Source organism: Dermacentor albipictus, chromosome 2 (assembly GCF_038994185.2).
Source record: "Dermacentor albipictus isolate Rhodes 1998 colony chromosome 2, USDA_Dalb.pri_finalv2, whole genome shotgun sequence".
NCBI classification, from domain to species: Eukaryota; Metazoa; Arthropoda; class Arachnida; order Ixodida; family Ixodidae; genus Dermacentor; species Dermacentor albipictus.
Genome location: NC_091822.1, coordinates 174,235,327 through 174,251,592, shown reverse-complemented (window position 1 = coordinate 174,251,592; position 16,266 = coordinate 174,235,327). Strand labels below are relative to the sequence as shown.

At 42.6% G+C, this 16,266-nt stretch overlaps 1 protein-coding gene across 11 annotated transcripts in view; it reads right to left on the bottom strand.

Annotated features, from left to right (window-relative positions):
• Nucleotides 1–16,266, bottom strand: part of Eph (Eph receptor tyrosine kinase) — a 785,142-nt gene that overhangs the window by 5,094 nt on the left and 763,782 nt on the right. For 2 of the 11 annotated variants that reach the window (XM_065430498.2, XM_070534442.1), the window contains 11 exons: nucleotides 15,996–16,151; nucleotides 9,475–9,777; nucleotides 8,679–8,975; nucleotides 7,458–7,569; nucleotides 6,279–6,346; nucleotides 5,476–5,520; nucleotides 3,455–3,852; nucleotides 2,919–3,017; nucleotides 1,501–1,611; nucleotides 1,020–1,214; nucleotides 298–440 (listed from right to left, as the gene is read on the bottom strand). In XM_065430498.2, the coding sequence (XP_065286570.1) occupies nucleotides 298–440; nucleotides 1,020–1,214; nucleotides 1,501–1,611; nucleotides 2,919–3,017; nucleotides 3,455–3,852; nucleotides 5,476–5,520; nucleotides 6,279–6,346; nucleotides 7,458–7,569; nucleotides 8,679–8,975; nucleotides 9,475–9,777; nucleotides 15,996–16,151 (1,927 nt within the window). Of the gene's footprint in view, nucleotides 1–297; nucleotides 441–1,019; nucleotides 1,215–1,500; nucleotides 1,612–2,918; nucleotides 3,018–3,454; nucleotides 3,853–5,475; nucleotides 5,521–6,269; nucleotides 6,347–7,457; nucleotides 7,570–8,678; nucleotides 8,976–9,474; nucleotides 9,778–15,995; nucleotides 16,152–16,266 lie in introns of all 11 variants that reach the window. The other 9 variants (XM_065430496.1, XM_065430504.1, XM_065430497.1 and 6 more) reach the window with 8 other exon arrangements.

Here is a 16,266-nt window from a genome sequence, read left to right as displayed (position 1 = left end):
AGTAGTACTCAAAATAATACTTCTTTGTCTGCTTCTCTCAGTTTTTCATACCAATTATCATATTTCTCTATTGAGTTTTAATTTTGATTCAATTCTCTTTAAAAGACTTTGCCACACCACCAGCTTGATTGCCAATGAAATACATTTAAAAATCTACACATTTCTTATGAACTCGTCAATTCTGGGTCTGGAGGAGGCATTTTGTATTCAGGATATGCATAGCCTTAGAGAAAAAAGATTGCATATGCATTTTCTGCAAACGGCGTTCAACTGAGGAAGGGACTAAGGAAGATTTACCTGTTCTGAGCAATTTTTCGTAGACTCTCGGGGCAGCGTATGAGCTTGTCTAGTGTTTTCACAATGGTGCTGAACTGAGGCCTATGTGACCGGTCCTTCTGCCAACAGTCCAACATTAACTGGTGGACAGCCTCCGAACAGTCCTGAAATGAGTACGATGAATACGACACCAAGTCAGGGAAAGTGGCGACAAATGAAGGTGTGACAAACAAGTGATTGAAAGTAGTTGAACAAGGTAGTAAATGATTTGTCAAGGACACTCGTCTTTTTCAGTGACAAATAAGGCTACTTAAGGTGCCTTGATTTATCCCAGCTGGCATCTTCTACTTGTCAGTTCAACTTTTGTACACTATTGACTCCACCAAACCTACACCTTGTTGCACTTCTAGGCACACTACATGCCAGTACTAATTCAGGCTATATTGCATGCCAGTTCTTTTTCAGCACTCTTGTCAACTTTGTCACCATTTATCAAGTGGCAGAAGGCACTTATTTGTTAATGAAGAAATTCACAAATGAAGCAAGGTTAAAGGTTGACGGAGTGGTAAGGTTGCTGATGTAATGGCTCAGAAAATGCAGGGTGGGTAAAGAGAAACAGATGCGTGTGCTGCAAATATTATGCGCAGAATACAGCCATTGTTTTGCAATCCATTTGAGCACTTTGTCCCCAGCATTTGGAAAAATAACAAACATAATTGGACCAAATGAATGCAGATTCTAACCATGGGGGCAGGAAGCCTGTATCCCCGCTCGATGCTCTTGATTACTTCCTGGTTTGACCAGTTCCAGTACGGCCGCTCACCGTACGACATCACCTCCCAGCAGACAATGCCAAAGCTCCAGACATCGCTCGCTGACGTGAACTTGCGGAATGCAATGGCTTCGGGTGCTGTCCATCGTACAGGTATCTTGCCTCCCTGTTTGTGAAAACAAAGGAAAGTTCATGGGAGTAACTCAGTTTCAATGCCAGAAACAGTGTTGTGTTCAGCAGCACTAGCACTGATGCGTAACTACAGACAAGTCAATATATTTCACAGTGGCAACTTAAAATGGCAGCGCCATGTGAATGAACGTGTTTTATACATTTTATGTGGCTGTGGATCCAGACGTGCATACTATTATGCACTGTGAAAGGATTCCAATGCAAAGGAGAAAGAAAACACACTTACAAGGCTGCACAAAATGTGCACTCACATGACTCACCCTTGTTGTGTATGCTCCCTCAGTGGCACTCTCTATCTCACGGGACAGGCCAAAGTCAGCGATCTTGCACACAAGATTGGCGTTAACAAGCACGTTCCTCGCAGCCAAATCCTGCAACAAACGGGCAGAGTATTGGTATCAGGCATAGGCTTCACGCATACATTCGCTAAGGCTTGTGTTGAGGCTAGTTGGAATAGCATAGGTAAGGCCTTGTTCACAAGTAAGGCTGTACAGTTCAGAAACATTGGTTGCTGGCACTGCACAAGGTGTTTGTATTGTGTTTGCGTTAACTGAAGTCATTGTGCCTTCACTGCGACATGGCATAATTAGCGGAGAAGAGCGACCAGACACATCAACACAGCAAAATATTACTCTTATTAAGAAATTGTGATGACAATAACAGATTTAAGCCTGCAATAAAACTTACCATTTCTAAACGTAAATGTAATCAAACATTTTCTTGTTATTATATAACTCTGTTATTTTATTGAAACTACCTATAGTTCAGTGCGCATACTCCAGATTGTAGATATGAAGTTGTAGTGCACCTCAAACTAACAGTGCTAATAAGTTAACCATCTGCTAGGAAACATTCTACAATTTTACAATATTTGCAAATACTTCACTGTGCTAGGAGCACATACTTTTTAATGAAAGGACAGTGTGTTGATTGTTTTACATATAGTATCTGTACTTTATAGAAATTCTAAATACAACACTGAAATGCTCAAACTATTTGTTAACTGTTTTGGCAACACGACAGTACCTAAATAAATAAAAATCAAATAAATGCAAATCTGAGAGTGTGTTGACAGCAATAACAGTCAAGGTCCATTGTGAAAAATGAGCTAACAAAGGTCACCAGACATTCTGGAGCACAAACACAGGTTGTAAAAGGAAGCAGTGTAAGAGGTGGAAGGAAGTATGGTATGTGCACAAGTTGTTTTGCGGCTTCACACCAGAGACTAATTTTATGTTTTCTTCATGGAGGAAACTGTCCATGTAAAGTTCAGAAGAGTCAAGTTCAAAGTCTGGAAAATGTAACTTAGATATATGTTGCAATAGAACTTTGCACTTAGATCCATTTATAAGAGCTTGCAAGCATGAAATTCTCCTGTGGCATGAAAGTATCGGGTTCCCTCGCATGCTTTGTCATCATCTCTCTGAAACAAGGTAATAAAATGTACAGGTTCACCCAGTAGAACATCATGTTACCCAGTCATCCAAGAGAAAACAACCATGTCATAATAACTCTGCTGCATCTTAATTAGTGCCCAAAAAACGTGTGCAATGAGATTTCTACGCTTTACACATATCTTGCAGCTTCAGCATTGTGGCTTCGTTTTTAAACAAGCATAGGTGGATGACTGTATGCGCTTAAAATCTGATAAGGTGCTTAAGGAAACAAATGTACTTACCCTGTGAACGTAGTTCATTTCAGCTAGATACTGCATTCCTGCTGCAATCCCCCTCAGCATGCCTACAAGTTGAATTGTTTGGAATTTCCCATCATTGGCCTGTGTGAAAAATGTGGAGGAAGTAGGCATTAGCAGCGTACGCACATATACTGACAGGAACACCAAACTGCTTAAAAGCTATGCTATCATTTCAAGAATGATTCTGAATTGTATGAAAAATGCTTTCATCTCAAGTTATACATCAACTTTATACATTTGCATGGTTCATCATACAATAAACAGGCTATGAATTTTTAAATTTATATGCCCCTATATATATATATATATATATCAGCAGTGACCACACACATAGAAAGCATCAACTTGGAGTAAAATGTCAAGCAATGGAGTTTGTCTTCCTCAAGGCCCCAATGAAATTGTTTGCTTGGTTTGGTAACTAGCTGTTGTCAAAACATTGATGCCAAGCTGCGATCATCCTTGTTGGGCTCCTGTTCATATCAGAAGGAAGTCACATGTGAAGCTTTCTGCGCACTCACTCTGAGGAAGGTGTCCAGGGACCCATTCTCCATGTACTCAGTAATGATCATGATGGGGTTGCTCTTGGTGACAACACCCTGAAGGAAGATGACATTCGGGTGGTCGAACTGTCCCATGATGCTAGCCTCAGTCAAGAAGTCCATTCGCGCCTTGTCTGAGGAGCCTGGCTTGAGTGTCTTGATGGCAACCGTGACCTCCGGCCGGCCAGGGCACTTGAGCTTCCCACGGCACACGTCCCCAAATTCTCCCCCGCCGATGATGGCTTCAATTGTGATGTGCAGTGCATCAATTTCTTTAGTGAACTCGCGGACCGCTTGATTGGGATCCTCGTATGTGTGGGGGTCAATGTATGCCCTTGAAGTGGCTCCGGGGCAGTGGGTGAACAGAGGCGTTGTCACTGCAATGGAAAAAAAAAAGAAACGAAGAAAGACAATTAATTTTTAAGAATGCTAAGTGCTCAAGCTAGTTGGTAGCACCTTGAACAAAATCTCAGAAGTGTCTAGTATAATTGAGGGTGGCACTTTTTTTATAAGTACACTTGAAGAATTTGTTTATAAAGCCATAAGGCTTAGATTTTAGTATAGGTGCATTTTAAAAGGAAAAGAAATCTGCGAAAAAATTAGCTGAAATAAACTTGTGAGTGCAGCAAGGATATGTAAGGCAAAGAAAATAATATTTCCCAAGAAAGGAATTACTTGTCAAATTTCAATACAACAAACATGGATATAATAAATTATTGAATTTAACAATGCAAATATAGACTTTCTTTTACTGATATCACAGTGTAACAAATGTATGCTTATATCTAACGTTGGATTTAACGAAGGTATTTTCATGCTAGATGTGCTTTCATTATAGTGGGGCCTGACTACACTAATAGTGTTCAAAAAAGAATAAAGTGTAATGATCAGATTGCAACTGTACTGTAGACATTTGTTAATCTGGTCACAAAAGAAATCTCTGGCTAGCATTATTCTTAGCTCTTCTCATTTTTCTTAAACTCATCAGAGATATTTAAATTTTGTAAGCAGGCTTCTGCATGTGGTTTCTATGTTGCCACTCAAGTGGTGGAGCTCAGTGTCACAGTAGGTGCCGCCTTTGTCAAAACTTCCAAGATAACTGCATCTGGGACAACAACTGGTGCTGGAACCTGCAGTAGTATTAGTCCCCTCTGAGACTTGTGTAAAATAAACGCACAGGCTAGATGATTCATGATTTATAACTTGCAGTGCGTACCAATGAGACAAACATAGACAGAAATATATGCACAGTGCTGTATGTATATTTGCAATTCTTTTTATCTCATTGTCGCACCCTACACGTTATTAAGACTTGTGGGAAACAGTAGAACTGTTTAGCTTTCAAAGATGCGAGGTGCAGTGTCCAAACCATTACATTTTGTGTGTAGCATTTTGTGCCCCCATGCATGAGTGCTGCCAAAGTCGGTAGCGCTGAACTACCGTGCACAGTGGTATGCTATAGTGCCTATAGTACTTGATTAAATGCTACAATAGGTAGGTCACACCACAAGCTGAAGTCAGCGGTAGCGGGAGGCACTATCTCTCTATTGGCCTCAGCTGCGTTCAGGTTGTGAGTGTTTCGTCGGGATTACAGTGCCTGGCCTGACAATTCGAAGCCCTGTTGCCATGCAGTCCTCAATACTTGCTACAAAAGCCATAAAAGGCATCTAGCACATTCATGAATAGTGCAATCCCTTTCTCTCTGTTCATACCCAATATATAACTTGCTTGTTTTGCATAGGTACAGGCATGTCTTATTGGTAGCACTCTAGGAGTGCGCAGAAGCCTGCGTATAGAATTTTTCAAGCTTTTTATCCTGGACAGCAGTACTAGCACAACACACGTCACATTGATGAAAGTTTATTGTAAGGTAATAGTTCGTGACAGTTGCTTTATTAGTCAAAGTGTTAAGAAACAGCCTATGATGCCACCAAGGAAACCAGACAGCTGCTGAAATGCATGCAAGCAGGCGAAGTCGTTAGCAGAAAGTTCATACTTACACCGAGCAGTCTGAACAATTGGAGGGTGTTCCAAAGCAGGGACTACTACAGAAGCAGAGAAGGAAAGGCAAGCGTCAGTTCACCAGCACCCAGCCGCTCCCAGCAGAGAAAAGCGAGCAGAAGAAGAAAGCAGGTGAAGTTAAGATAAAATTAAGCATGATGTTAATTACTGGTGCTATTTGTCGCCTGATAGCACTGTGCTTCTCTGGTGTAGTCAACAATCTGCTAGAGCATCGTTTAGACAGCATGAAGAATCATTATAAAATAGGCTACTACTCGAAAAACACATGAATGTTTTGGGATTTGTGTAGATCACTTGTTCAGAGTGTTGTGAACATATTCATACTTGTACATGGGGATCTGTGTACTCTTTAAGGTCTGCCATTCACAGGGTTTGTCAACAAGGGACATTTTTCTCAACATTAAACTGGAACACTATTGATTCCTCTGCAAAAATGGAGATAATATACACTATTTTGAGAAAATAAAACCCGTAGTTGCAGTGACCCTATAGGACAGGACTTTCTTAGTCAAAAGAGGATGTCCAGCCACCATAGCACCATGAATGCAAGTTTCAGGCAGTGGAGTAATGCTAGTAAACCATCTAAACAGTACTTTGAAAGAGGTATTCGCTGTCAATTTGAGCTAACCCAGCTTTTCATGCTTACACCAAGTTATCACCATATTATGAAGCTGTGAATTATGCTGTGTTACCAACCATTCTGATTGGCAGAAAGCATCATGCCCAAGGTCAGGGAACAGAGGAAGTTGAAAACAAAAATTGGCATCCTTACATTTCTTACCTTCCCCGTTACGGTATTCCAGAGTGTCGCAGTCACTGGGCTGTTTCTTGTTGCAGTCGTCAGAACTTCTGAAAAAAATGAGGAGGGTTAGTTTTAAATGACTACAAGCAGGCAGCAGTAGACCCACAACACAGTGGAAATTTGCAGTACTGCATTTAACTAAATAGGTTAAACTGATAAGCTAAGACCACTCTTTATAAGTCAGTAATATTTACAGTAATAGTTTTCTCAGCTCTAGCGTTTTGAATAGCTGAAATTTATAATGACTGTCACTGATATTCCTTACATGCTGACCAGCCATTACGATATGATAATTATTTCCTACATAACATTTGCACTGATTATTACATCTATTTTACTATTTTAAACAAACTATTTTAAACACTAGAATATAGTCATAAAACTGTCTTCAAATCAGAATCATAACATACTGATTGCTGAAGCTTTATATATGGACAATAGTTGTAAGTAGGCATTTCTAGAGATACCAGCTGCTATATTTATATTGGTATAATTAGGACTTTAGTCTTGGTTCTGGAGGAATGATATTGTTAGTTTCTAAAGGTTAAATTATTTGTGCAGCCTTAAAGAATAGGTTGAAGAAATGTAAACAACCATTATATCACTGCCTCCCCTATGCAATATGCCCATTCAAATTGGTCATCTTTTATGCTATTCAAGCACTATTATTTTTAATGCAGCAGCAGGTAACATACTACAATTTATTATACATTACACATATAAACTGACAACGGGAATGAACAGTGACATGCAATTATACACTGCTGACTTTGTATATATACCACATTTCTCCAATGTTTTTACATATAGGTATGAACTGGTGCGTCTCACATTAAGTCTTGTACCCTTACTGTTTCTAGTCTCACTAATATTAATTTACAGTTATGAATCGCATAGATGACATATTTCAAAGTGACTTGCTTTAGTGCGCTTTTTCAAGCGCAGATATGTTCTTGCCACAAAGACATCATATTTGTCCATATGTTACTGTGTTTGCCCAATTGCTTTTGTTTTTGTTAAATTGCAGGTCTCGGATAACTTTCAGCAAAACGAATGTTAGAAAATGATCCAGATATCTTTAGCTACAAACAACATTCTTTTCATGTGTATGTGTTACATTATTTAAAATAAGTAACGAGAAATGAAATTAAAGCAGACCTTTTGATGTAAAGGATGATCATAACAATCACTATGACGACTAGAAGTATGACTGCTACAGTGGCTCCAGCGATGATCCTGACCTGGACCTTGTCCTCGTCACCCACCAGAGCTGCATTGGAAGACAAGCAGAAGAAAGCAACTTGTTAAAGCAAACTAAACAAAATGATTGCATATTACATATTCTAACAGTAAAGAGTCACAAACGAAAGGCAACTAAGAAATTCTGCAGGTCCCATGTTTCATTTTTTGCCTTTCTTTTAGTTTTTTACATGATTATACATATGACAAACAAGAGGTGTTGTACAAGATGACATAAGCCCGTGTAAATTCTAAGTGTAACCACAAGCAAAAGCATTAAGCTTGGCACTTGGCATTCTGTATATTTCGTGCTACTTAAATCATTTAGTAGTCCGCTTTATGTACAGTATGTAAACAACTAATCAGTAATGACCATTGTCATCATTATCATCACGGAAACATTCTTCCTGCATATGCTCCACCATCTCCAGCTAATATCTTCGCCCTTCATGTACAAAAGGACGATATCTATACAGATAATAGTTACCGCTTGCACTCTCTATCTGAAGTGGAAAATTCCACCACTCCTTCTGAATTCCTACAATTCTGCCTGCTTCTTTCCTTTGATAGCTTTTTTGTCACAGACACCATGCCAATTAATTGCTCTGAGTATCAATGGTGCTGCCTAAGTCATGTAGCAGTCTGGGGACATTGGTATTCCATTTTTAAGAACTGGTTTAAGCGCACAGTAAATGTGAATGAAAAAGGCACACATACACACGCATAGGTGCAGTCTTCTTATGCGCCTGTTCGTGTGTATGTGTATGTGCACATGTGTGTGTGTGTGCACACGTGTGTGTCTGTATGCTTTTTTTGTCTGTGTTTTCCGTGTGCCTGAACCAGTTCTGCCTAAGTCCACTTTTTCCTCCTAGATTAAGCTTTAACATACAAAGTTGTGTGACTTTTTTGTTGCATTCTGCTCACTTTCTTCAAGGCAATTTTCCTTCTGAATGAATTTGTAGAGGTCACACAAAGAGCAATTCTTTATTTTAAGCTCAGGTATATGCACAGGCAGGCATAACTTATGCAAGACATAGTTCGTAGTTTCGTAAACTTCACTGGCTAACATAAGGTAGATGATTTCATTCCAAATGTAGGTTATTATACAAACGAGCCGATTTCATCACAAGAGCAACTCACCTGGGCTGTGAGTGTACTGGCCAGTGGTGAGGAAAACAGTGTCGCTGTACTCTCCAAAGCCCCGCGTCGTCTTGACACGCACTTGGAAGCCATATTCAGTTCGAGACCGCAACCCGGTGACTGCAAGCTGTAACTTGTGCGACTGCAACACTGTCTCATTCTTGGCCCACTTTCGCGGGAAGTAACGCACTTCGTAGCGATCAATTTCGGGGAATGGGTCTTGTGGTGCATCCCATGCCAATAAAACTTCAGTGCTCTTGATGGCCTTAGCACGAACATTGGAGATCACCGTTTGAACTGCAACAGAAAAAACGAGCAAAAGAAAATAATCGGCATCTGCCTCTCTGCACATGTTAATCAAGGCTTTCTGTGCCTAGACCAAAATGTTGTACAGTGCACAAAGTGCAACTGGCCACATTAATTGTATTACAAACATTAAAAAAAGGAAAAAAAAGAATCACGTCGAAGGTTCGGATCGAGGTGTCTTACGGAAGCTTCTACAAGGCTGCCCAAGGTATCAGTTGCCCGACAATATGTTCTTTGGAGATGTTTACCAAAATGAATATAGTCCCCATTGGCCAACTGCAGTAAGATAAAACATTGTCTGCAGAAAATATAATAAACTATGGTTAATAACTTTATTCTGAAATCTGTTTCGAATGAGCTTTTCGCTGCTTACAGTCCATTTGCGCAACATCAATTACTTTACAAGGTAAATTGCCACATTCTTCCCTTCCACATAGCGCACCTAACATACGCAACACACAGGCATGTTGGATGCAGTGAGCTCACATACCTGATGCATCAGTCTTGACTGTGATCTCGGCGTAGTGGCCCTTGTCAAACCCAGAGACACCATTTTCAGCGTAAATTTGGAAGCGATAGGGAGTGACTGGACGCAGGCCTATGATGGTGACACTGGTCTCATTGAAGCCCTGCCTCGCTGGTGAGAATACGACGCTAGGACTGCAAGTCTCACAAACAACACGGTATGTTGTGTCCTCACGGCCACCAAGGTTGGCTGGTGGATGCCATGTCAGTGTGACCGACGACTGGTCCACACAACTTGCACTCAGGTTTTGAGGTGCTCGAGGAGGTTCTGTATGAGAAAAACAGTGCAGGGTGAAAAAAAATATTCCCATGGCAGCTTTTCAATGCTTCTACAACACAACACTGTCTTGAACTCTCTTTACAAATTGGCGCTGTAGCTTGTGTGATGTGATGAGCATTGTGTGAAGTGACAGGGCAATCCCTAAACAAATTTGAATGTGTCTTTTGTTATCGGCATGCAACATAACACGACAGAAACACTCTGTATTTTTAATGAAGGGCTGTTTTCAAAGATGTTTCCGATGCATAGAACTTCATATGAGCATAAAGCCTTCTCCATAAATGTTGCTAAGAGCAGCAAGTCAGAGGTTTTTAGCAGAAAGCAAGAAGCTGTGCTATAGAGTACAAATGACTAAATATATTGATGCATTCAACAATATGTGTGTGTGCATGTGTGTGTGTGCACATGCGTGCGTGTGTGCATGTATGTTGTAGTGCAGACAACGAATGCTGCCCAATCATGATTGCCAGTGCTAGGCACAAGGATCACCACTCGTGCTGGGACTCTTGCTGCTGCTTGACCGCGGCATTACCCACTCTCAGTCCGCAGTCAAAAAACTTCTTCACGATTGGTAGAAAGTGTGGGGTGTTTTGAAAACGACCACGCTGGAACTACGGTCCTGCGCGCTACTGTCTAGCATGCCCGACAAAGCATCCCTACAGGTGCCTCTTCCTTTATCGGTTGTGTGCTCCGGTGTCCTCAGCCAAAGGGACCCTGCTGTGTTAAGCAGTGTCGATGACAACGTTGTCGAACATTGGCTCTCGTCGTATGAGAAGGTAAGCGTGCGCAACAAATGGGATGATGCTGCAAAATTTAACAACGTAATTTTCTATCTTGTGGGTGTGGCCAGCCTCTGGTACAAGAATCATGAGAGGGATTTTCAGACGTGGTCAGCATTCAAGACCTCTTTCGTAGATATGTTAGGCCGCCCTGCTGTTCGCAAGCTGTGCACAGAGCAGTGTTTCTGGCAATTAGCTCAGCAGCCGGGTGAATCATTCACGAGCTACATTGAACACATTCTAGACTTGTGCAAGAGAGTCAACAAGACAATGCCAGAGTCAGACAGAATCAAGAATATTATGAAGGAAATAGTGCACGACGTTTTCAACATGCTGCTTGTGAAGAATCTGCGCTGTGGCAGAAATAATTACTTAGTGTCAAGGCTATCAGGAGCTGTGAAGGCAGCGGTCATTAACCCACCGACCTTCTTCGCACGACACCCTCTGTGGTTGCTCAGTGGCTATGGTATTGGGCTGCTGAGCATGAGGTCGCGGGATCAAATCCCGGCCATGGCGGCCGCACTTTGATGGAGGCGAAATGTGAAAACACCCGTGTACTTGGATTTAGGCACATGTTAAAGATCCCCAGGTGGTGAAAATTTCCAGAGTCCTCCACTACGGCGTGCCTCATTATCAGAAAGTGATTTTAGCATGTAAAACCCCGCAATTTAAATTTTTTTTTCTTCACACGACCAACATCTGGCTGGATTGGCTGCCGTTTCCAACCAGTCAACGCTGCTCGCTGAGCTTAAGGCGTTTGTGCATGACGAAGTTGTCCACCAGCTCTCCTTAGTGCCCTTTGCTCAGCCCCAGAATATTCAACAGCCTGCTCCAGATTTTGGGCCCTCCCTCTACCATGAGATTAAGCAAGAAATCACCAAGTTCTTGCCTATCCACCACCTACAGGTCCATGCAGTGGCACCCCTCAGTTATGCTGAAGTCGTCACCAGGCCACGACCACAGACTGCAGCTGCAGCTCCACTCTCCTGTTCTTTCACCAGATGTCACATCCACTGCTTCCTGTGACCTGGACTGGACCTGCTGTCACTAACTTGTGGTGTACATCCGACCATCGGCCAATCTGCTTTGCCTATGGCTATGCAGGTTACATTGCCCACTGCTGTCAGCCCGCTCAGTCAACTGGTGCCACATCACCCGTGAAATCCCGTGATACAGGTGTGCCAAGGCCATTTTGCAGCTCTTACGAGTCGTCTTCAGCCCCATCATCTGTTCGACCGATACCGTTACCCACTCTTCACCTTCACCGTGTCACTGCTCACTACTGCAAATGCTACGTCGTTCTGTGGCCTGAGAGGAAGAAAACTGATTGTTGTAGTTCTCCAGGCAAGAACTACGGCGCCGTTGAACTACAATAGTCCTTACCATCAACCATGAAATGTTATAGAAGTTCGTGTTCAAGCCACAAGCGCATTTGCTCCTGTAGACACTGGAGCCGCCGTCACTGTTATGGATGCAAACGCTTTCACTCACTTCGTAAAGTTATGATGCCACTTTCAGGATTCTCCCTTCGCACAGCAAGGGCTCAGGATGTTAAGCCTCTCGCAGCGTCCATGGCGCATGTGGTCATAGAGGACATCCTGTATACCATTGAATTTATTGTTATTTCTTTGCGCTCTCTAGACGTTATTATCGATTGGGACTTTCTTTCGTGCCATAACAGCGTCATTCACTGCGCAGCTGCTGAGGTTGAACTATCACTCATAGTAAATGTGATCTTAGTGGATGTTCCGACCCCCATTCCCTGTAAACTGCTCATGAAGGAAGATACGACCATTCGCCCCAACAACTCAGGCGCTTTGTGCTGCAGCAGCTTCTCCGACACAGTCAAACTGTTTTCTCCATGTGACCTGTTCCTTAAACTAAAAGCTGTTGTGCTAACTTTTGCTTCTGCTGACATAACTCAAGGCACCACCAATCTCGTTGTTTTGAACCCGCTTCCATATCCTGTGACACTGCTCCGACAAGAACGCCTGGGCAATGTGGAAGCCATTGACGGCAAGCAAATCATTGACGTATTGGACAACGGAGCTTCTGTCAACCGCCCCACCCTACCCCGAGTGCTTTATCTATGTCTACAGCATTGTCCACAGATGTGTTTGGTCCCTCCATCGCCGATGATTTTACAAGGGTTTAGTGCTCACAGCTTCCATGCATCTTAAACAAATTTCGTTCTTCTTTCGATATCACTAAAACTTCTTTGGGCCACATTTTCACCATTACACATGCCATTGACACCGACTCCCACCCGCCATTGCGAAAACGCCTGTATTGTGTATCTGCTTCAAAGCGTCATGCCATCAATGAGCAAGTCAATGACACGCTTCGCCGCCAGGTGATTCGACCTTCATATAGTCTGTGGGCATCTCCTGTTGTCCTTGTTACGAAGAAGGATGGCTCTGTTCGCTCCTGTGTAAATTATTGATGCCTTAATAAGATCATCCTTCCGTGATAATCCACAGTGTGAGCACTCGGAATTTTTCAAAACTTACCAATGTCTTCGATAGCGGTATTACTGACAAGGGATGTACAGCTATGTTCAAAAGTTTGTTCACTCTTGCCCCGATTTCCAATTCCGCAAGTCTTCTGCCCCCCAGTCGCCAAGTACTCTACAGTGTCTACCTTGCCCTGCGCAGCCATTTGAACATGTCAGAATTGATTTATATCCCCTAACAACCCTAACAACTGCTTGCAACCGCTGGGCCATCATCGCAGTTCATCATCTCATGCGATACAGCACGTAATTTTGCTATGTTCCTCTTCCGCAGTTTTATTCTCCACCACGATCCACCCCAGTAACTGCTCAGTGATCGTGGGTGTGCCTTTTCTGCCCAAAGTCGCTGAGGCCATACTCGAACAGCATCGCGTTGTTCATTAGACAACTACCACTATCACCCTCAAACCAACGGGCTGAGTGAACGCTTCAACTGTACGCTTGGCGACATGCTTGCAATGCATGTTGCTTCTGGCCACTAAAATTGTGACTTCCTTCTACACTTTGTCATCTATGCAGACAACACCGTGATACAGAGCACCACTGGTTCTTTGCCACTTTTCTTATTGTACTGCCGCCATCTATCTCACACTATCTACACGATTCTCCCATACCAGCCTGATGCATCCAAGTGTGCACCCGTTTCTGCCGCTATGAGACATGCTGTGGAGTGCCGCGAGCTCGCACGGGCCTTAACTTCATTTAACCAGGAATGCCAGGAGTGCAGCCACTCCCGACAACACCGACGTGCCCACTTTCCTTCCTGGTGCACTTGTCTGGCTGTCAGTTCCTGTAATTGCAGCCAGTCTCTCTTCATAACTACCGCCCAAGTATGAAGGCCCTTACTGCATCATCAAGAGCACCTCTCCCATGAATTACGTCATTGAACCAGTCACGCCGTCTTTGGAGTTGCGCTGCAGGGGACAAGATATTGCCCATGTGTAGTGCCTGAAGACGCACTAAGACCCGCTCATTGTGGTGAACTCTTATGTCACCAGGATGGCTCCTTTTCATTCTCGGGGGTAACTGTAGCAAAGACGATGAACGCTGGCCAATTATCATCACTAGCACTAGGCATGGAGTTTGCCGCTCATGCTGGGACTCTTGCTGCTGCTTGACTGCTGCATCAGCCGCTATCAGTTCGCAGCCAATAAACCTCTTCACAATATGTATATATTTATATCACCAATAGAAAAAGTGTTTCACAAACAAATGTAAGTAGAAACTGTGCACATTCTAATACATTATTTTCTGTCAAACATTTCTTTTTCTTTTATTGTGCTCTGTCAACATTCCCTTGTAACTTTAGAGCAACGATGAAAAGCTTGTTTTATTTTATATCGCAAATCTCAACCTTGATTAAGTGCAACTACAAAAAAAAAGAAATTAAACGTAAGAATGCTTCAATAACATCAGCCTACCATTCAGTAAGAGCATGAAAAAGTTATAAAATATATACGGTCATTTTAATGCTTATTGTTGGGAAGTTAGAAGGTGGTGCGTTTAAGTCTCATGTGCAGTGTCACGCACACCCATGAGCAAAACTATACAGACCACAGGGTCGCCGAAAAAACTTAATTTCTTCAGAATTCACATGCATAAACTGATATCGAAGAGTGGACTGGAAAGCTTACAATGCCAAGTTTGAACTGCAGTCCTCAATTTCGAGTTACATTCAGAAGCAGAGGAGAAAGAGCTTAATTGTGCACTCCCTGATCCGTATACTTTTGCTCACAGGCATACATTTTGGCAAGATGTTGAAGCCTGTGTGAAGTTGCATGCCCACACCTCAGTGAACCAGGGAACTGTATAAGCAGGCTTCATCTTATGAACTGGACTACACTGGATAATAAAATGATGGTGTCTGTACTTCAGAGCCGGAACAATGTAATGACCAATTTCCAGTTATTTTCCTTTTTGTGATTGGTCAGTGGTCTTGTAGAGCTCCACCTATGTTATCACCGGGACCGGCCGGTCATGAGCAGTGAAATACAATAAAGGTATAGAATCAAGTAGATGGAATGCTTACATTGTACCAGCCCTGGTAGATCAACATAAAATAATGTGTGCACATGTTACTCTGACACCCTTTCTTTTGAGATCTGAAGCATCATTCACTCCCTTCCAAAGCACGAGTTCCAATACCTTACTTACACTGTTCCACCCATGTGAGAAACCCCACCAGTGAAATTTTGATTAATTGGTGCACAAGTGCACCTGACACGGAGCTTTTCAGACCATACTGCTGGTACGATGTTTCTGCTTCTCTTAACACTTTCACCCAAAATCACTCCCTCTGCCCTTCCTCTTACTCTCCCTGCTATTAAAGCAGTTCAAGCCCACCTACTTATCTCGTACTAAATAAATATCTGGCTCCTATGACCATTCCACACCATAAGCTTGTTGCTTCCACAAACCCATCTCATGCACAGGCCAGTGTGTTAAAAGACATAAAGTTTAATTAAAAAAAATTACTGCAGAAAAATCTGGCATTAACAGACTATGGGAGCTGACAGTCTGCTGATTCGGCCAGCACAGGAACGATGGGTAGGTAGCACAAGAATTAGCCTAAACATTATCCTCCTGACTTCGAATGACATAGTGACCTTGCAAGTGACTTTGCAAACAGATCATTTAAAAAAAAATTGCATTATAAGTGCTTCTGCAGTAATTATTCATATGCACAGAGACTTATTTAGTTTATGTATACAGAAAAAAAAAAAGATTGCTCCGAAATTTGGACCATAAAGTGGAATAAATAGTCACAAGAACATCTGAAGCCACAAGTGTGAAGATTAGACAAATCCATGTACTACCCATTATTCCCATGGTAGCTGAATGGTTGCAATGCAAGGTTACCACCTAGTAATTTTAGTAGGAAACTCGATGTTAGAGCAAAGATGAGGGAAACTCACGCGTGCAAGGCATAGTCTTGGGATCAGTGGGGGATCTAAAGTAGCGCTCTTTGCAGCGACATTCCGTGGAGCCCGGCTGTGGGGCAACGCTGAATGAAGGGCAGCGCAGGCAGGGACCATCACCAGAGCTCGGCTTGAACGTGCCAGGCGGACACACTAAAGCAGCAGAGAGGGGCCACAGCACAAGAAGCAGTTAGGCGCTGGCAGCGAAAAGCAGCTGGTTAATGTTGGCAAGCACACAGTAGCCCACAAATCAACACGCACACAAGCG